Source organism: Lepus europaeus, chromosome 9 (genome assembly GCF_033115175.1).
Source record: "Lepus europaeus isolate LE1 chromosome 9, mLepTim1.pri, whole genome shotgun sequence".
NCBI classification, from domain to species: Eukaryota; Metazoa; Chordata; class Mammalia; order Lagomorpha; family Leporidae; genus Lepus; species Lepus europaeus.
The window spans coordinates 53,900,246-53,923,376 of record NC_084835.1 but is presented as its reverse complement, the minus strand read 5'-3'; the positions used below and the strand labels follow the sequence as shown (position 1 = coordinate 53,923,376).

The window sequence follows — 23,131 nt, the reverse complement described above, 5'->3', positions numbered from 1 at the left end:
TTGTTTTAGGAAAAATTCACAGACTGATTAAAACTTAAGCATATTCTATTATCTTTGTTTTTAAAAACTTTTTTATTTGAAAACATTTTTTTGACTGGCAGACAGAGACAAAGAAAGCTGGTTCACTGCCCAAATGCCTGCAAAGCCAGGACAGGGTAAAGACTGAAACTGGGAGCCAGAAACTCAATCTAGGTTTCCTACATGAGTGGCAGAAACTCTATTAGTTAAGCCATCACTGCTGCCTCCCAGGGTCTGAAGTAGCAGGAAGCTGGAGTCAGGAATCAGAGCTGGAGCCAGATATTGAGCCCAGGTATTCCAATATGGGAGGCAGGCATCTCAACCATTGTGCAAAAGCCACTCCTGGATAAGTTTTCTAAATTGAATGATAAGTCATTAGAGAGACAGGGGGAGAGACAGTGAGAGAGAGAGAGAGAGAGAGAGAGAGAGAGAGAGAGAGAGAATCTTCCTTGGGTTGGTTCACTCTCCAGAGGACTGCAACAGCTGGGGCTGGGGCAGGCCAAAGCCAGGAACCAGAGACTTCATCTGGATCTCCCACGTGGGTGACAGGGACCCAAATACTTGGGCCATCTTTTGCTGTTTTTCCCAGGCTATTAGCATGGAGTGTGATCAGGAGTAGAGCATCTGGGACTTGAACCAGTGCCCATATGGAATGCTGGCATTGCAGATGGTGGGCTTACCTGCTATGCCACAACACTGACCTCAATGTCCAGAACTTTTTAAGCAAGTAAGAAACAAGCCAGTCCCCCTCCTCTCTCAGATGTGAGTAGTTATTGATGGTGATGCCATATTCTTGTAGACCTACTTCGTTGCCTACATAATTAGTTATAGAAACTATGAAGTATTAGGAGATGGAGACATCAGGTAGTCTGGCACACTTAGCAAGAATGTGCAGGGCTGCACAGGGTCCATTTTGGATTACCTTCCTCAAGAGTGCCCTCCACACATTGAGGTAGAGAAGTAAATCAAAATAAATTTAGTCTAAGATTTATACTCAGCAATATACTATGCTGGTGAGTAAGAAACACTAAAACTTTCTTCAGGGAACAATTTTTATTTCTAGCTCAATTGCTATCTATGTACTAGGACAATAGGCAGACCTGAAAGCATTCTGGAAAGAGAGTACCAAAGAACCCAAAGTGGATGAGGGAAAACATGACCAGAGAATTTAACCATGAGTGAAAATACTGTAGTAAAAAACATTCAGCATAACACTCAGTGCCATGTATGGCAACATAGTACATACAAAGACAAAGATCAGAAAGCAGAAAGTATGACCCAATAATTAATACCACTCAAAGTTTCCCGAGAATATATCAAGGAAAACAAACAAATCTTCCCAGGGATTCACAATCTCAGAAACTGTTCTGGATGAAAAAAAAAAAAAAAAAAGAAGGAAAATAAATCTAGGCAACCAAGTAATAAGTTAGAACAAAGAAAATTCATTCTCTATAGACTAATACAGGTTGAACATCACTCATTCAAAAAGCTTCAAAACACAATACTTTTTGAGAAATAATGTAGTGTCAAAAATGGGAAGGTCAACACCTGATCTCATGTGATGTATCAGTAAAAAATGCAGATGCAGTAAAAACACGGCATAAAATTACCTTTACATAATAGATAACTAAATAAAATAGAAAAGAATAACATTACCTTCAGTCTATGTGTATAAGGTGTATATTAAACAAGTGAATTTCATGTTTAGACTTGGTCCCATCCCCAAGATATCACATCACGTATATTCCAATATTAAAAAAATCGAAAAAAAAATGAAATCTGAAACACTTCTTTCTGGTCCTGAGTATTTTGGATGAGGCATGTTCAACCTGCGCTTCATTAACGAAATACGTGTCTGTAATACAAATAGTGCTTTCATGATATCTATGCCTTTTTAAAATCTGTCCTGATATTATTACAATGTCCCAGTACTTCACTAATTTTCTCTCTGACCACAAGGGCTTATGTCTACTCTTTTATCATCAAAACCTGTTAGTATGACAAAAAAGCTTTTTCTCGCCACTACTTACTGTCCCCATGGCAGAGCAGGGGCCCCAGCGCATAAGCAGCTTCAGAATGCCTTCGGCCTGTGTCTGTTATCACAACCTGAGTGACCGGCAGGTGCTCTTTCTGGGAAAGGACTATTGTTTCGCTAGACCTAGAAACAACCACCAAAACCCTTACAATTATTCTCATTAATACACACAAAAAATTAACTATGATCTTAGTGCAATTTGAAACCAACATTAAAGTACTTCACTGAACACTTAAACATTTTTCAATATTTTGAGAGCACAGAAATTATGATGATTCTAAATCAGAGATCAGCAAATGCTTTCTATAAAAGGCCATGCAGTAATGATTTGGCATCCCAGTCCACACTACATCTATAGCAGCTCCTCAACTCAGCTACCACGGCATCAGAGCAGTCAAGGACAGTAACAAATGGGCATGGCTTTACAGACACTGCATTTTGGACTTTATACCAGTTTATTCACTGGGAAATATTCTTCCTTTTATTTTTCAGCCATAAAAAAAAAACACCTGTCTTAGCTCATCAGCTACACAAAATCAGGCCAACGGATTGGATTCGACCCATAAGCAGTTACTAGTTTATCAACTTCTGACAATTCCTGAGCCTAATGATCAGAAAGAAGAAGGGCGCAAATCATGAAGAATGGTCATTTTGGAAGCACAGAACGATATTTTCAAGGTAACTAGACATATAACTTCTAAAATTCATCTCAAAATAACATTTAAGTGATTATTAATCACAAATATAAATAGTAACACCATTTAGACTTAGATATGCATCTCACAGAGTTTTATCATTAATTTTTTAAAGTCCTTTCATGGATACTGGGTATTTCTTCCTAGTTAAATTCTAGTTAAATTGTGAATTGAAAAACTAAATCCATAATTCAAAACGCAATCAAATATGATACTTTTACTAATAATTCATAGACTAATATGTGTGGAAATGTTGTATGAAATACTGTCTCCATTCAGTGTACATTTTTGTAAAACTGCAGTCTCTGTCCCTAAAAACGTATAGCCTATCAGATGCTATGGAAACCAATCATTGTTGTCATCATCTTCATTTCATTTGTGACAGGGAAATTAAGAGCATAGCCTGGGTCCAACACAAAGAGCCCCAAGGAGAAGCTGGGAGATCTTGTGTGGTCCTGACCCCAGCCATTCCACTGATTCCTTCCAAAGCATATCTGCACATATGTATGTGTGTGTGTATGCTTCAACTGAATGTGTATTCTGATTTATAGACAGAACACTCCCAGTGCACTTCCTCAGTCTAGTAAATGTTGTTTTATTCAATTAACTCAGTCCCAAAGCCTTCCTTTGTATGGATTTGTGGCAAAAAAGCATAGTAACTAATACTTAATCATTGAAATTGTTTTGTACTGTAAAATAAAATTTTCTGAAAAGCAAAGACTTTAGGCATCAAAGTTTGAAATGTGAAAAAGCAGAACTAAAACAAAATGGCTGCATTAAGGTTTTCATCATGTAAAAAATGAAGCAACCTGCAATATATATAAATAGATACGAATTCATATGAATTAAATACCCAGAAAAGAAGAAATATTTTCAGGAAAAGAAAGATTATTTCTAGAATTCAGACTTGCATTCTATTGCTGTACCTGGCTAAGTCTCTTATCCATGTTTATGCAATGAATAGAGCATGGCCTATCTAATGTGATCACTGTTCAGCTTTGGAGGGGATTGATGGTGAACAAGCCAGGAACACTCACAAGTTTCTTAGTGGGTAGGTCAGTCTGAGGCGTTTTGTATTAAGATAGTAGACATCAGCAATAACTATTTCAACTTCTGCAACTGTCATTTTACTAAGATAGTCTAGTATAGGATATATAATTAATTATTCATGGAGGATGCCTGAAGCTTAAAGACTCATTTTGCATAAAAGCTGCAAGTTTAATTTCATTTCTAACACCAACAGTTTGTATAAAATACAGAGAATGTTGGTGGGTGAACCAGAGTGCATCTCAGTTGCATTAAGAAAATACTATGCTACCTGGCTCCTGGCTTTGGATCAGTGCAGCGTGCCAGCTGCAACGCACCAGCTGTAGCGGTCACTTGGGGGGTGAACCAATGGAAAAAGAAAGACCTTTCTGTCTCTCTGTCTCTCTCTCTGTCTCTCTCTCTCACTGTCTAACTCTACCTGTCCAAAAAAAAGAAAATACTATGATAAAGTCTTTCTTTCAGTTGTTTAGGAAAACTTTCCATTGAGGACAAAAATGAACAAAAATTTTACCAATTTCTTATTACTGTGGGTAGATCCTAACTTTCATGGATTTACATAGCATACTGAAGATTTGACTTCTTCAAGACCCAGCTGCTCCACTTCTGATCCCACTCTCTGCTATGGCCTGGGAAAGCAGTAGAAGATGGCCTAAATCCTTGGGCCCCTGCACCCATGTGGAAGACCTGGAAGAGGCTTCTAACTCTTGGCTTCGGATCAGCTCAGCTCTGGCTGTTGTGGCCATTTGGGGAGCGAACCAATGGATGGAAGACCTCTCTCTGCCTCTCCTCTCTCTGTGTAACTCTGACTTTCAAATCAATAAATAAAGCTTTAAAAAAGTTCAATAAGAGAACTTCCAGACATATTTGCTTTAAAGTTCCTACTGCTCCATAAATTATATAGGAGGTATGCTATAAATAGGAATAAATTATATAGGATGTATAAAAACTCCTAAGATTTACTACTAATTGTTTGCCAAGGAATTTTATTTGATGCAAAGGAGGGGTATACATTTTAGAAGTTTCCAGGTAAGAGAATTTTGAGTCAACTTTAACATTTAATGTTTGGGGGTAATAACAATCACACCAATCCACAACTAATTCACTTTGAACATACAAAGATTCTCAATTTCTGTTTATGTGGTTTATCTGGCTTATCTGCCTATCTCTTGGTGGATTCTACCTGCCCTGATTACTATTTATGGATCTGATTGGACTAGTCACTTCATTTTGTTTTTCATCTTAAAATTTCTTCTTCTTTCACTCAGTTTTTCATTTAAATTTGAAAGTCATCTTGTTGCAATGCACACAGATGGATAAAGCACTGGCATTTATTTAGAATTTCATTAAGTTTCCGATTAATTAGAGTGAATTACATCTTCGAAGAGGATTTTACAAAAGCAGCATTATTGATACTTTGGATTGGGAAATTTTTTTGTGGATCTGTATTGTTCATTACAGTATATTTAGCAGCACCCTTGACTTCTACTTACTACATACTAGTAAGTACCTACAGTTTCTAGATACCATAGAACCAACTTCCTTCCTCTGTGACAATGAAAATGTCTTCAGAGAATGCCTAATGTCCCATGGAGGTGAAAGGTGCTCTGATAGAGAGCCACTGTTTTAACAGACTAGTTGTACTAAATATGACAGTTCTGAATCCATCTATATTTGATTATCCTTAATTCTTTCTACAAAGAGATCAAGAAACTCCACAACCACAAAACAAACAACCCACTTAAGAGATGGGCCAAGGACCTCAATAGACATTTTTCAAAAGAGGAAATCCAAATGGCCAACAGACACATGAAAAAATGTTCAGGATCACTAGTAATCAGGGAAATGCAAATCAAAACCACAATGAGGTTTCACCTCACCCTGGTGAGAATGGCTCACATTCAGAAATCCACCAACAACAAATGCTGGTGAGGATGTGGGGAAAAGGGGACACTAACCCACTGTTGGTGGGAATGCAAACTGGTAAAGCCACTATGGAAGTCAGTTTGGATATTCCTCAGAAACCTGAATATAACCCTACCATACAACCCAGCCATCCCACTCCTTGGAATTTACCCAAAGGAAATTTAATTGGCAAAAAAAAAAAAAAAGAAAAAAGAAAAAAAAAAAGCTGTCTGCACCTCAATGATTATTGCAGCTCAATTGACAATAGCTAAGACCTGGAATCAATCTAAATGCCCATCAACAGTAGACTGGATAAAGAAATTATGGGATATGTACTCTATAGAATCCTATAGAGCACAAAAAAAAAAGAAAGAAAGAAATCTGGTCATTTACAACAAAATGGAAGAATCTTGAAAACATCATGCTGAGTGAATTAAGCCAGTCCCAAAGGGACAAATATCATATGTTCTCCCTGATCAGTGACAACTAACCGAGCATCAAAAAGGAAACCTGTTGAAGTGAAATGGACACTATGAGAAACAGTGACTTGATCAGCCCTTGTCCTGACTGTTGATGTACAATTTCATATTTTATCCCTTTTAGTATTTTTTTTTGTTCTACTTAATACTATTGGTTGAACTCTGTAATTAACACAATTATTCTTAGGTGTTTAAGACTAACTGAAAAGTAATCCCTGTTAAATATAAGAGTGGGAATAACAGAGGGAGGAGATGTACAGTTTGGCACATGCTCAATCGGACTTGCCACAAATGGTAGAGTTAGAAATGTGCCAGAGGATTCCAATTCAATCCCATCAAGGTGGCATGTACCAATGCCATCTCACTAGTCAAAGTGATCAGTTGCAGTTCATAATTGATCATAATGATAGGATTAAGAGTCAAAGGGATCACATAAACAAGACTAGTGTCTGCTAATACTAACTGAAAGAATTAAAAAGGAGAGCACAATCCAACATGGGAAGTGGGATACACAGCAGACTCATAGAATGGCAGATGTCCTAAACAGCACTCTGGCCTCAGAATCAGCCCTTAAGGCATCTAGATCTGGCTACAAAGCCCATAAGAGTATTTCAGGCATGAAAAGCCAAGACACTCTGGAAAAAAAAAATAATAATGACCTAAATGAAAGATCTCTGTGAGTGAGATCCCAGCAGAAATGACGGGCCATCAAAGGAGGTATTTTTCTCTGAAGGGAGGAGAGAACTTCCACTTTGACAATGACCTCGTCTAAAGAAGATCAGAGTTGGCGAACTCATGAGGTTTCCATAGCCTTGGCAACTCATGACAAGAGCCTTGGGTTATTATTGAAGCCATAAATAAGAGTGTCAATTGTTAAATCAACAACAGGAGTCACTGTGTACTTACTCCCCATGTAGGAACTCTGTCCTTAATGTGTTGTACAATGTGAATAAATGCTATAACTAGTACTCAAACAGTATTTTACACTTTGTGTTTCTGTGTGGGTTCAAACTGTTGAAATCTTTACTTAATATATACTGAATTGATCTTCTGTATATAAAGATAATTGAAAATGAATCTTGATGTGAATGGGATGGGAGAGGGAGAGGGAAATGGGATGGTTGCAGGTGGGAGAGAGGTTATGGGGGTAAAAAGCCGCTATAATCCATGAGCTGTACTTTTGGAAATTTATATTTATTAAATAAAAGTTTAAAAAGTCTTATAATTTTTTATAAAAACTATTGAAGTTAGCTCACAGAACTTTGCATTTTTTATTATTGCAAATAATTTGATCAGATTTTTAAATAGTAAAGATCTTATATTTGTATAGAATTTCAAGTAATTTATCATTATTAATGAATTATAAATTGATTTTAATTAATATATAATATTTATATATAACACAGAAACTAAATTATAACTTAAGTGAATTCTCATTTATCCTGTTAATATATCTTTGTATTACCTTGGATTTTCTATGTAGGCAGTCCTGTTATCTACAGTATCTGCCAACTTTGTTTCTTCTTTTCCAAACTTTGACATTTATTTTATTTTTTTTTGCCTTTAACTGTCACATCTGTAAGTTTTTTTAAAATTTTATGTTATGTTATTTATTTTTTAACTCATTAGCACATAAAGCAACTTGAATAGATATTATTTTGTATTTATATAGCATCTGCTTGGGGAATCTTAAGCATTTTCTCTAATGAATCCTTACATGCTATTTGTTCTTATATTTTTAGAGAACTTTGAAGCTATCACACCTATTAACATTCTGAGAAGTAAAATAATATTATAGATATGTGTGTCATCATTATACTTGTAACTAGCAAAATAAACTGGGTTTTTGAAGATAATTCAACTATCTTCAAAACCTATTTTGGAGAATAAATAGGTTTCTTTGAACACTGTTCACCATACATCCATGTATTGTCTTGGAGAATAGTTTAAAAGTGTAAATTATTATAATTCCTTTTATATATATTTGTCTTTCTGATATATGGTTTACAGGTTGTAATTAGTTATTTGATGGAAAATTCTTGCTCTAACTGGAGGACTGTGTGATCATAAATATTTTTTCATAAATTATGCTTTAAATGAGTTGATAATTATAGGGAAAACTTGTGGGAAAATGCTAACAGTTTATAGTAACAATAACACTGGGCACATCAATAGATATGCACAGAAAGACATAATAAAAAGAATTCAATTTGTTGTCTGAATAATATTTTTTTGTTATAAACTTCCTACCAGGAAACTAGCACCTCACTTAGCATCTCAATTATTATAAAAAAAGACTGAATAGAGCTTCCTGTGGTGGTCACTGAAGTCATACATAAGAGTGTAAAAAAAAAATAATAATTGTTAAATTAACGAGGAATCACTGTGCACTAACTTCCCATGCAGGACCTCTGTCAATGAGTTATATTATGAGAATTAACTGTAAAACTAGTTTTCAAACAGTGTGTGTGTGTGTGTGTGTGTGAATTGTTGAAATCTTTACTTAGTGTAGAGTTGGTCGTCTGTGTACAAATTGAAAATGAGTCTTAATGGAGAATGGGACTAGTAAGGGGGGAGGGAGGAGGAGGAGGAGAGGTGGGAGGGAGGGTAGGGTGGGAAGAATAACTATATTCCTGAAGTTGTATTTATGACATTTGTATTCTTAAAAAAATTTTAAAAGACTAAATAAAAACCATGATTGAGATTCTTATTTCTATAAATCAATCAACACTATCACAATTACAGATTTTCCAATACTTCTAACTTTAATTAGAAAATTTTTATGATATGGTAAATTTCATTTTAAAAACTGATAAAAATTAATTTCAGTTGTCCAGAAAATTAAAAGAGAAATTGGAATCCCTTATCTATCCATCCCATCCATTACACACCTTCATTTACAAAATACATCATGAAAGAATTAGTTATGTTCTTACATTCTTGTTGAATAAGCTCTGTCTCCTGGGAACGTCAAAGCGAATAAGTTTAAAAATCAAATGACCTCACTCTCCCCGTTTTTGAAATTAGGATGGGCTGTGACTTTGTCTTTCTGCTTCCCTCCTAAACTTTCTTTCAAAGGAAAAGCCTGGGTCTCTGTCACATTTTACTAATTGAAGCAGACAAGGCTAAGGGTGTCAGAGGACTTGAATCAACTATTTCTCCTGTTCCTCTCCTCGATACTCAGTAGGTAAGGAGGTCACTCAATACAAATGACTGTATTCTTCAAGTGCTTCATATTTGCCCCCAAGCAAATGTGAAGTCTATGTTAATGGGGTGGGAGTTTGTCACAGGGGTTAAGAAGACAATTGAGATGTTCCTATTCTATTTTAGAGTGCCTGGGTTCTCCTCTAGTTTCTGCTCTGGATTTGTATTTTTTTGACAACCTACAACATGGGAGGCAGGAGGGGATGACTCAAGTAGCTGAGTCCCTGCCCCTCATTTGGGAGACTTGGATTGAATTAAGGGTTTCTGGCTCCAGGCCTTCCCTGGCTATTGTGTGCATCTGGAGAGTGAATCAGCAGATGCAAGATCTTTTTCTCTCCTTGTCCCTCTGATATTCAAATTTAAAAGAAAAAACAGGTAGACACTTAATATTGATAGTGTGTTTTATAACTTAAAAAAGTCATAATAATGCAAACTACATTATAAAATCACTAGGATATGAGCATATACTATTCTGCATCACTCAAGGCCCTGCCAAATGTCTCTGATCTGATCTGCAGAGAACTGAGGTAGAAACAGCTAGTGTAGGCTGGCGCCGCGGCTCACTAGGCTAATCCTCCGCCTTGCGGCGCTGGCGCACCAGGTTCTAGTCCGGGTTGGGGCACCGGATTCTGTCCCGGTTGCCCCTCTTCCAGGCCAGCTCTCTACTGTGGCCCTGGAGTGCAGTGGAGGATGGCCCAAGTGCTTGGGCCCTGCACCCGCATGGGAGACCAGGAGAAGCACCTGGCTCCTGCCATCGGATCAGCGTGGTGCGCCAGCCGCAACACACCAACCGTGGCGGCCATTGGAGGGTGAAGCAACGGCAAAAGGAAGACCTTTTTCTCTGTCTCTCTCTCTCACTGTCCACTCTGCCTGTCAAAAAAAAAAAAATTAAAAAAAAAAAGAAAGAAACAGCTAGTGATCTAGAGGTTCCCCTGAACAATCAGAAAATCTGTGGATGCAGGAAAAGGAACATTTTTTCATGAGTACAGATGCCCTTCAAGAAAACTTGAATCTGGCTATTTGCCTCATTATGGAGTCCCAAACTAGAAAATGTCATTAGATTCTCATAGCATACATATTAATTTTTACAAAGACATTTTAACTAATGAAGGGTTACCTAAGATTGGGAATTACTGGTGACCAAATTTAAAACTATGGGTCAGTATTCTTTTCCCACTACTAAAATTGCATTCAGTTTTTAAGATGAGATAAAGCTGTATTAGGACTGAATATTAAATAATTGAAAAGGACCATCTCATAAACCTGTACAACCATTTTGTAACTCTGAACTTCAGGAAGAGTATGATCTCGATGCAAGCATATAGTATATATTCTAATTATATGCTCCAGTCTATTTAAGTGTGCTTTTCAAATTCAACAGTATTTCTAAACTGATGCAAAACAGCCTTTTTTATGCCAATTAAGTAGAATACCATATAGACAAAATAATAAACTCAATTTCCAGGAATCAAATTGTTGATTATATTAGATGTCTTACAGCCAAACCAACTATATTGACACCTGTATTAACTATGAAAATTTTTTAAAGAATATATTATACAGAGTCTAGTTGTTTTATAAAAAAAAGTTTAAATTGCTTACATGAATCTAGAGATTTTAAACAGTTTCACACCATAAATAACAAATAAAACTTCTAAGAAATAATCTAAAAGATGACCAATGACTCCTAAGAAAGGAAACATTGCAATGTACACAAGAAAATTCTGCTAAAAAAAAAAAGATTCAAATACAATTTTAAAATCCCTAAAATCCCATGTGTTAGTTGTTCCAAACTGTCTCCACAATACTGAGTTCCTGATGCCTTGGTATTGCACTAAAGAAGAATTTAATGAGTTAGCAATGTGCTGATTTAAAAAAATAAACTGTCCTGATGTATAAGGCCTCTCAGAAGGTTACTGTGCATTACTAAAAGAATGATAGGAAATATAGTATTTTTCCCCAAATCTATTTAACACAAAGATTTGGAGGAAATCACCTTTTGAATTATTGCTATGAGTGTACTGCGCTGTATGACTATTAGATTAATTAAATTCAATTGAATTGAAAGACAGCTTAGTAGGTTTTTCCATTTCAAGAAGAATAAAATGCACCATACATAGTATTCACAGTGCAGTAAATCTTCAGTCATGAAATTTAATCTTTAGATTAACTGATCATATTTCATCAAAACTTATAATTTTAATTTGCTCAAATATATTTTAGTTAATACTTTTTGACAGCTTGTCTGACATTTAACTATGCATAATTAAGGAATATGAACTACATTTTTTGTGCAGGGAAATCATATGGAAATCACCATGCATTCCAGTCAGCATCACAGTTGCAGTGATACTGGGAACCTGTGCAGTTGCCTTCTAATCCACAAGTACATCTTTGAGCATCAGGCCAAGAGCCTCCCCAGTATGTGAGTGTTTCATTGGTTCTTCCACTCCACCAGCTCAGTGGGCTTCCATCTGAAAGACAAGGATGAGAAAGGTGATATGGTGATATCTACTTTTCCTCCCATTGCCAGCACCTCCCCTTTATTTTCAAGTTTAAAGTGACTGACTGTGAGGGGGCAGAGAAAATGAGAATGTATGTTTTACTCTGCAATAAACAAGTTTCTTTAAGCATGTTAACCTACCCATTTTTCTTCCAATATTTCAATATCTAAACCGAAACAATCCCCATCTATTTTACTTTATTAAAAATGAGTCCTTAACATTTATGGAATGACATTACATACTTTCCACACAAAGGACATTCGAGAACATTGGCCACCAAAATAACAATAGAAATTTATACACTAAAGATAAAATTTGAAATGATGAAATACTCATTGAGCATGTTTAATGTTAAACAAAGCCATTGATTTAGCTCATCACCACATCTACTTTTCTCAGAACATTATCTGTATATTAAGCATTTAGAAAGAACAGTACTCTCTGTAAAGATATAAATTTTTTGAAGTGATTTCCTGCATTGGATGGCCTGCCTTCTTATTTGGAGGCCAAAGAAACAATGTTAATAGGCCTTCTTCATGCCTGAGGTAAACCTTATGCCCCCAAACTGAGTGCCTTTATGTCTGCTGTGATTAGCACAGATGTTCAGCACCATCTCTTCCTCAACAGTGAAATGCTTAAGAAATAGAGGCAGACTGCATTATGTCAACAGAACCATATATTAGGACAAAAGTTGCTGCTTGGCATGGTCAGGGTACACATTCCAGTGAAGTTAGAACGATTGGAAAGCAGGTGTGCTGTGGGCTGAAATATATGGACATCCATCCCTTTCTGCTCCCTCAAGCACCAAGTAGGGAGCAACAGGGGCTTGAGTAGTAGAGCCGAAGTAAACTAAACAAAATAGTGCTACAGGGGAATAAAATCAGATTATTACTGGAACCACAGCCTATAAAATAGGCCAAAATCTTTATACTAAATCTAAGGACAGTGGCTGTCCATTAAAACCAAAACTTAAATAGGAAACAAAGTCTTCTCACACAATTAACAAAATCGAGATTTCCAGAACACAACTGATATCGGAATTTGGCCCCCTAAAATATATACGAAAACATGGCCTCTTAAAGTTCCCCAGAAATCCCTTCTGGGGTGCCACATATGTTATCGGGATTTGGGGTGCCATTCGATATCACCATACACTTTTTAATAAATCCCCAATATTAATAAGCCCGAGTGGGTTCTTGCCTAATATTTAGAGAATAATTCTAAATACCGGCATAAATGAACGAGGCAGCATGGTACATTTAAAATTTTTATTTAGTGCGAAAGATGCATAGAAAAGTGAAAGCTTTATTTAAGAGAGGGGGTAAATCTGGGTTCGTACCGTGTACCAGGAACCAGCCACATGGAAGAGCATCTAGGCCAGGAAGCATGGGGCAGGTAGGCCAGGAAGCATAGGGCGGGTGGCCTAAAGGCCATGTGGCCTGGAAGCGCAGGGCTACAACCAGACTCCTTCTGACAAGAGGCTAAGGAGAGGGAAATGGAGGAAAGGGGTGGACACACCCTGTTTCAGGCTTTTAATCCACTCTCAAAGGGGAGTGGCTAATTAACCTGATTGGCTGGTGGGCACTCAGATGTGGCCAGGTAGGGGCAAGAGGTCACACAGGGGTGTGGTGAAGGAGTGGTCTTCCAGCTCACAAACCTAATCAATTTAAGCCCGTATGCCTGCCTACTTCATAACCACTGGAAAAATCACCAATCATGCCAAACAAATAGAGTCATATATATATATATATATATATATATATATAGAGAGAGAGAGAGAGAGAGAGAGAGTTGCCAAATACCATCAACTGACACCAACAGTGAGGATGAACTGGGCTAGAACTACCTGACAAAGATTTTAAGCACAAACATCATTTAAAAACAATTAGACAAGCAATTACAAATTCCCTTCAAAAGTGAAAACTGGAAGAAAGAGAAGTCACAAAAAATTTAACGGAAATTACAGAAATCAAAAAGAAACATACACTAAAAAAAATTCACTGAGAGGGTTCAAAACAGAGTGAAGAAGAGGCCAGAATCAGAAAATTTGAAGACAGATCAACAGATTATACACTCTGACAAAAACAAGGAAAATAGAAAATTAAAAAGAGAACCGTCAAGGAATAGACATTAACAAAAGATTTAGTATTTGGAAGCTGAAGAAGGAAGTGGGACTGAAAGAATGTTTGAAGAAATATTGGCTGCAAATTTCCCAAATGTAGTGAAAGACACATACCCACAAATCCAAGAAGTATAAATTCCAGAAAGGATAAACCTCAAAAACACCCAAAACAAGATTATCAGCAAACTTTTGAAAACCAAATACAAAGAAAAGATCTTGAAAGTAGCCAGATGGGGCCGGTGTTGTATGGCAGGTTAAGCCACTGTCTACGATGCCATCATTCCATATGAGCACAATTCAAATCCCTGCTGCTCTGCTTCCAAACCAGCTCCCTGTTAATATACCTGGGAAGGTAAAGGGAGATGGCCTAAGTAATTGGGCCTCTGCACCTCTGTGAGGAATCCAAATGGAGTTTTAGGCTCTTGGCTTTGGCCTGGCCCAGCCCCAGCAGTTGTGGTCATTTGGGGAGTAAACCAGAGGATGGAAGATCTGTTTCTGTCTCTCTCTCTCTCTCTGTAACTCTGCATTTTAATAAATAAATAAGTCTTTAAAAAAAAAACACAAAAAGAAAGTAGTCAGCATTGATAGAAAATTATTTTAAATATTTATTTATTTGAGAGGCAGAAACACACACTCATCCACACACACAAACACAGAGAGACAAAGACAGAGAGATAGAGAAGACAGAGAGGCACAAAGTTACCATCTGCTGGTGATTTACCAAATGCCCCCAGTGGTGCTGGGCCAGGAGCTGGGACTGAAGCTGGAAGCCAGGAACTCAATCCAAATCTCCAACCTAGGTTGCAGAAGCCATCACCTCTGCCTCCCAGAGCCTGCACCAGCAGGAAGCTAGAGTCAAGAGTGGGAGCTAGGTATTGAAACCAGGCACTCTGTTATGGGACATGGGTGTCTTAGCCTGCATCTTAACCATTAGACCAAAAGCCCACCTACAAAATACAAATTTGAATGATAGAAAATTGCTCATTTGAAATCATAGAAATTGAAATGGCGAATTTTCTTGAGGGCTAGAAGCAAAGCTAAAAATTCTGTATCCAAGGAAACTGTCCTTCAAGAGTAAAATTCAGGGGGTGTCGTTCTGGTGTAGTGAGTAAAGGCACTGCCTGTGACATCAGCATCCCATGTGGGTGCTGATTCATGTCTTGGAGGCTCCACTTCTAATCCAGCTCCCTGCTAATGGCGTGGGAAAAGCAGCAGAAGACAGCCCAAGTATTTGGGCCCCTGATACCCATGTGGGTGATCTGGATAAAGCTCCTGGCTCCAGGTTTTGACCTGGACCAACCCTGCCCATGGTGGCCACTTGGGGAATGAACCAGTAGATGGAAGATCCTCTCTCTCTCTCTCTCTCTCTCTCTCTCTCCATCTCTCTCTGTAACTTTGACTTATAAATAAATAAATAAATCTTCAAAAAAAACCCACAATGAAATGTCAATAAAAACTCAAGATGAATTTGTTTCAAATAGACAATCCCCAAAAGAATGACTGAAGGAAGTTTTACAAGCAGAAAAAAATAATTGAATAAGGAATCCATGAACATTAGTGAACAAAAAACCAAAACAATGGAAAGAGCAGGAAAAAAAATAAATAAATGCAATAAACTACCCATCTTACTAATTTTTGAAATGATATATGATAACTGATACAAAAGGTACCATACTATCTGATATTAAAGAAAATGATACATAGAAATTGGAAGGACAAATAATCTAAATGGATGTAAAAACTCCACATTTCAAAGTGCTAAAATTTTATAAATTGATGTAATAAGTCACAAACTTATATTGTAGTATTGCTTATCAGTAAGAAACTACACCAAGCACTAAAAGACATTATAAATCAAGGCATATTACTAAAAAAAGTATTATAGTAAATTGAAAAAGTCAGAGAAATGAGAAATTGAGAAAATGACAAAATAAATGATGAAATGGAAGACTTAAGCACTCACATGTTTATACATACTTTAGATGTAGATGATTTTTTTTTTTTGACAGGCAGAGTTAGACAGTGAGAGAGAGAGACAGAGAGAAAGGTCTTCCTTCTGTTGGTTCACCCCCCAAGTGGCTGCTATGGCTGACGTGCTGCACCGATCCGAAGCTAGGAGCCAGGTGCTTCCTCCTGGTCTCCCATGCCCGTGCAGGGCCCAAGCACTTGGGCCATCCTACACTGCCTTCCCGGGCCACAGCAGAGAACTGGATTGGAAGAGGAGCAACCGGGACAAAATCCGGCGCCCCAACTGGGACTAGAACCCAGGGTGCCAGCGCCACAGGCAGAGGATTAGCCTAGTGAGCCATGGCGCCGACCTAGATGCAGATGATTAAAATATACTAATTAAAAAGAAGAGATTGGTAAAGTACATTTTTTTTAAATGACAGAATTATTATGTTCCACTTCTAATTCAACAACATAGGTAGGTTAAAAGTAAAAAGATGGAAAAATATACACTCTGCCAAATTAAATATGAAATATCTGCAAATTGCTTTGTGAATGTTGAGGATCTGATCCTAAAGTGTATAAAGAGAGACAAGACTCATAATAGCCAACAGACCTCTGAAGAAATAAGAACAAAGTCAGAGACCAATGCTGCTTGACCTGAAGACTCACTCTAAAGATATGATATTCAACACACTGTGGCAATGAAAAAATCACAAATAGATCAATGGAATACAATGAGAGGTCAGAAATACACCTATACAAAAGTAACAATAGGTCTATGAAAAAGAGCAAAGACTGTCAATGAAGACAGGATATTGTATTTTCAGCAAACTGAACATCCCCATGCACAAACAAAAGGAACTTTACAATTAATTTTACAATTTCAACAAAAAATTAGCTCAAAATGGATTATAGATCTAAATGTACACTACAAAACTTTTAGAAATCAAACAGAAAAAAAAATCAAAAGTAATCTTGGGTATGTTGATGAGTTTTTTAAAGATTTATTTATTTACTTTGGAAGACAATTTGTACTTTCTTAATAAGTGAAGCAGTCTGACCATAAGATCTAGCAATTGTACTCCTAGGTATTTCCTCAAATTAGTTGAAAATGTATGCCCACATAAAACTTGCACATAAATATTCACAGCAGCTTTACTTACCATTACCCAAAATTAGAAGCAATCAAAATGTCCTTCAATAGGTGACTGAATAAACAAACTGTGGCACATAACATCCAGTGGGTTATTATTTAGTGATACAAATAAACAGGCCATCAGGCCACAAAATAAACAAATACCATGGAAAAACTTTAAATGCATATTGTACAGTGAAAGAAGTCATTCTGAAAAGACAGCTACGATATGACATTCTGGAACAGCCAGAACTATAGAACTGTAGAAAGTCAGCTGCAAAGGTTTCAAGAGGGAAAGTGTGGTGAGGAGTAAGATGGAAATGAATAGTTAGAGCACAAGAGAGATTACAGGCAGTGAAACTATTCTGTATTGCAGCATAATGAATACATAACATCATATGCTTATCTAACATGAGTGAACCCTAATGCATACTGTGGAATTTAGTTAATAATAATATATAAATAGTAGATCATCATTTGTAATACATGTTCCACAGTAATGCATGTGAGATATTAATAATAGGAGAGACTGTGTGCAGGGAGTAGCGGAGGGAGGAAGTCTTTGAAGCTATTTGTACTTTCTGTTCACTTTTTAAAACAAACCTAAAATTGTTCTATTAATTTTTAAAACATTAATGGAGCCAGGTGCAGAAGTTTAGCATGGTGGTTAAGATGTCAAATTAGATGCCCATGTTCCATGTTGGAGTACCTGGGTTTGAAACCTGGTTCCAGCTCTAGTTTGTGATTGTAGTTTCCTGTTAAAGCAGACAATGGAAGGCAGCAGAGAGATGGCTCAACTAATTAGGTTCCTGCCCACTCATGTGGAAGACCTGGATTGGTTGCTGGCTCCCAGCTTCAACCCCACCCATTGTGGGTGTTTGAGGAATGAACCAGTGGATGAGAGCTATGTCTGTTTCTCTCAAAAATCAAAAAATAATTGATGCTGCTGAAAGAAGAGTTAAGAAAGTCCCCAATTATATCAGGGGCTTTAAAAGTCTCCTTTCAAACTACTAGATAAAAAAAGATAGCAAGAAGGGATGTCACCGTGGGATAAGCTGCTACTTGAGATGCCTGCATCCCAAATCACAGAGCTGATTTAATTCCAGTGCAAGTTGTGGCCGCTCTGCTTCCATTCCATCTTCCTGCTACTGCATCCTGGAGGCAGTAGATAATGGCTCAGTGGGTGGGTTCCTGCCACACACACAGGAGACCAAGATAAAGTTCTGGGCTCCTAGCTTTGATAATCCCCTCCTCAGCCCCATCCTTGTCACTCTGCTTTTCAAAAAAATAAACATTAAAAAACTACTTCCTTCACAAAATCAGCAATATGGAAGGATTGAACAACATGATCAACCAACAGAATATCACTGAAATTTATACAGGACACTGCACTTTTGCAACAACAGAATATAAAATTTTTTCAAGTGCCCATGAAGCAAATACAGATCACATTCCGGGGCTTAAAACAAACTTCAACATGTTAAAGGAACTGAAATCACACAGAATACATCTCTGAACATAATGGAGTCCAGTTAGAAATCAATACCAGAAAGACATCAGGAAAATCTCTAAACACTTAGAGGGCCAGCACCGCGGCTCACTAGGCTAATCCTCTGCCTAGCGGCGCTGGCGCACCGGGTTCTAGTCCCGGTTGGGGCACCGATCCTGTCCCGGTTGCCCCTCTTCCAGGCCAGCTCTCTGCTGTGGCCAGGGAGTGCAGTGGAGGATGGCCCAAGTCCTTGGGCCCTGCACCCCATGGGAGACCAGGAGAAGCACGTGGCTCCTGCCATTGGATCAGCGCAGTGCGCCGGCCGCAGCGCGCTACTGTGGCGGCCATTGGAGGGTGAACCAATGGCAAAAGGAAGACCTTTCTCTCTGTCTCTCTCTCACTGTCCACTTTGCCTGTAAAAACAAACAAACAAACAAAAAAAAACACTTAGAAATTTTAAAAATGTACTCCTAAATAACTTATGATAAAGGAATAGACTTCGAATAAATGCTTTAAAATGCTTAAAACTAAATGAAAACTAAATGAAACGTAGCTAAAACTGCTTAAAGGGAAGTTTTGAGCACTAAATGCTTACATTAGGACAGAGGAGACTCCTAAAACCAGTTTCCTAAGTTCCTACCTCTAGAAATTGGAAAAAGCAGAGCAAGCCAAAAGAAGGAAGTTACAAAGATAACAGCAAATATCAATAAATTTTAAAACAGGAAATATAGAAAATCAATGAAACAACAGTCTAGTTCTAGAAACTTAATAAAGCTGAGAAGCCTCTATCAAGGAGGGTGAAGTGGGCCTGGCATATGGCCAAATGGGTTGTCATTGCCTGGCAACTCATATGGCCATTGATTCAAGTCCTAGTTGCTTCACTTCCAATCCAGCTCCCTGCTAATGCGCCTAGGGAAGCAGCAGAAGATGGCCAAGTCCTTGGCCCCTTGATCCCTTGCAGGGGACTCAGATGAAGCCCCTGATACCCTGGCTTTGGCCTGATCCAGCCCTGGCCATTTGGGGAGTGAACCAGTAGATGGAAGATCTCTTTGTCTTTCTTTCTCTTTCTCTGTAACTCTGCCTTTCAAATAAATAAAATAAATCTTTAAAAATAGTTGACAAAGATTGAAAGAGAGATGACATAAACCACTAATTATCATAAACGTAAACAGATATCACTATAGATGCTGGCAAAATCAAAAGGACAATAAGAAGACACAATGAACAATTCTATATAAATAAATTTGACAACTTGAATTAATGTACCAACTACAACATGACTAAAATGAAATTGATTACTTAAGTAGATGCATAGCTATTTAGAAAACTGAATTCATAAATTTAAAATTCCTGAAAGAAGAAATCTCCTGCATCAGGTAGTTTCACTGGAAAATTCCACCAAATGTTTAAAGAAAAATTAACATAAATTTTATTTAAACTTTTATGGAAAATAGAAAATAAGGGCCAGTATCCGACTTATTTTATGTAGCCAGTATAAACTTCCTACCAAAATCAGGTAAAGATAAAGCAAAAAGAGAATTACATATCAACATCTCTTCTAAATTTAGATACAAAAATATTAACAACCCAAACCCTGAAATACATTTAACAGTTATAAACTATGGCCAAATGGGATTTAATCGAGTCATGCTAAGCTGATTCAAAGTATCAACAGAGAAAAGAAGAAAAACAATACAGTATTAATTGGCACAGGAAAGATATTTGACAAAATACGGCACACATTCATAATGAGAATTCTTAGCACAGAATTCTAATTCTAATTCTAGAAATAGAAGGTAGATCCTTAAACATAACAAAAAGCAGCTAAAGAAAAGCCTATAGCTAACTTTGTATGTAATGGTGAGAAAAGTGCTTGTTGCCTAGGATGGAGAAGGCAAGGATGTCCACCCTCACAATTCTATTTTAATATGACACTGAAAGTCTGGCCATTGCAGTAGGCAAGAAACAAAAATCAATACATATTGGCAAGAAGAAATAAAGCTGTCCCTATTTGCAAATAACTGCATTTACTACATAGATTCCAACAGAATCTACAAAAAAGTAGGCTCAGAAAGGTAAGAGAACATAGGATTTAAATTTAATCATATTTAATCATATATAAATATATGCTTTAAATGGCATATATGACATATACATATGACATGATTTATAAATATGACATGTATGATTTATAAATCATATATAAAATCATATTTAAATCATAAAATTTAAACATATTTCTGTTTCTAACAATGAACATGCATAGACAGAAATTAGAGACACAATAGCATTTACAGTCTTTTATTTTATTTTTTTATTAAACTTTTATGCATTTACAGTCTTTTAAAAAATAGATGCTTAGGCATACTTACAAAATTTATACAGTATCTCTGTTGAAACCTACAAAATACTGAAACAAGAAATACAAGATCCAAATAAATGGAAAGACCTGTCACCATATTCATGGACTGAATTAATTTAACATAGCAGATGACAACTATCTCAAAATTGAGCTACAAGATGAATAATTCCCATAAAAAGACTCGTGAGATTTTTAAAAATTATTTATTTGATTTATTTGAATGGCAGAGTTGGAGAGAGAGGGGGGAACAGAGAGAGAGAGAGAGAGAGAGAGAGAGAGAGAATATCTTCCATCCACTGGTTTATTCCCTAAATGGCTGCTGCAGTGGAGGCTGTTCCAGGACAAAGCCAGGAGCCAGGAGTTTCTTCCACGTCTCCCACATTGGTACAGGGGCCCAAGCACTTGGGCTGTCTTCTGCTGCTTTCCCAGGCACATTAGCAAGGAGCTGGATTGGCAGTGGAACAGCTGGGACTCCAACTGGCACCTATATGAGATGCTGGCGTCACAGGCAGCATCTTTACCTGCTATGCCACAGTACTAGCCCCTTAGAAAGATTCTTTCAAACAGTGACACGTTTATTATAAAACTTACATTGAATGGCACATGCCATTGAATTAAACAACCTTTGAAAATTAAGAATAAAATGGGTAGAATAACTGTTCCCTGTGATGTAGTTACAGCATCCAAGACAGTGTAAAGGGACAGACAGATTAACCGAACAAATAGAGAAACCAGAAACAGACCCACCACACAAATATAGCCAACTGATGTTGAAAATGCAGTTCAATGAAGGAACAATAGCTTTTTCAATAAATTGTTCTGGAACAATTGGATATTCACAGGCAAACAGAGAAAAGAGAAAGAGGGAGACAAAAGGAGAGAAAGAGAATATGAGAGTGTGCCAGCGGCTTGACCTAACTTTCACAGCAAAGTAAAATGTAAAACCATAAAATTGTTAGAAAAATATATGTAAGATCTTTGGGACCGAAATTAGGTAACATTCTTATACTTGACAACAAATGCACAATACATAAAATGTCAAAACGGTAAATTTGGCATTTTTTTCTCTACAAAACACCATGTTGGCTGGTGCCGCTGCTCACTAGGCTAATCCTCCGCCTGGGGTGCTGGCACTCCAGATTCTAGTCCTGCTTGCTCCTCTTCCAGTCCAGCTCTCTGCTGTGGCCTGGGAAGGCAGTGGAGGATGGCCCAAGTCCTTGGGCCCAGCACCCCACATGGGAGACAAGCACCTGGCTCCTGGCTTCAGATCGGCGCAGCGCACCGGCCATAGTGGCCATTTAGGGCGTGAACCAACGGAAGGAAGATCTTTTTCTCTGTCTCTCTCTCTCTCACTTTCTAACTCTGCCTGTCAAAAAATAAAATAAAATAAAAAAAAAAAGTTCCAGCTTTTCCACATCCAAACACACACACACACACATATACACACACCATGTTAAGAGTATGATAAAGGGACAGTCTTGTGGCACAGTGGGTAAAGTTATCTCTCGTGATGCCAGCATCCTGTATTGGAACACTAGTGCCAATCCTGGCTTCTCTACTTCTGAATCAACTCCCTGCTAATGTACCTGGGAAAGCAATGGGACAAGTTTCTGGGCCCCTGGCACCTATGTGGGAGAACAGTTCCTGTCTTCTGGCTTTAATCCGGCCCAGCCCCACCTGTTGAGGCTGTTTGGGGGAGTGAACAAGCTGATGGAAGATCTCTTTCTCCCTCTCTCTCTGTCACTCTACCTATCAAATAAATAAATAAGCAATGATTTTTAAAAGAGCATAAGACAGGGGCTGGTGCTATGGCTCACTTGGTTAATCCTCCACCTTTCGGTGCCGGCATCCCATATGGGCACTGGGTTCTAGTCCCGGTTGCTCCTCTTCCAGTCCTGCTCTCTGCTGTGGCCCAGGAGGGCAGTGGAAGATGGCCCAAGTGCTTGGGCCCCTGCACCTGCATGGGAGACCAGGAAGAAGCACCAGGCTCCTGGCTTTGGATCAGCGCAGTGCGTCAGCGGTAACAGCCATTTGGGGGGTGAACCAATGGAAGGAACACCTTTCTTTCTGTCTTTCTTTCTCTCACTGTCTATAACTCTACCTGTCAAATTTAAAAAAAAGAACATAAGATAAGATAAAGAGTAGGGAAATCTATTTGCAAGTAATATTTCCAATAAAGGACTAGCATC

The 23,131-nt window shown here is 37.7% G+C and overlaps 1 protein-coding gene across 3 annotated transcripts in view; it reads right to left on the bottom strand.

Annotated features, from left to right (window-relative positions):
• The window catches only part of LOC133766538 (contactin-associated protein-like 3), a 181,170-nt gene that overhangs the window by 26,705 nt on the left and 131,334 nt on the right, over positions 1-23,131 (bottom strand). For all 3 annotated transcript variants that reach the window (XM_062200213.1, XM_062200212.1, XM_062200214.1), the window contains 2 exons: positions 11,698-11,854; positions 2,049-2,176 (listed from right to left, as the gene is read on the bottom strand). In XM_062200213.1, coding sequence (XP_062056197.1) covers positions 2,049-2,176; positions 11,698-11,854 — 285 coding nt within the window. The remainder of the gene's footprint in view (positions 1-2,048; positions 2,177-11,697; positions 11,855-23,131) is intronic.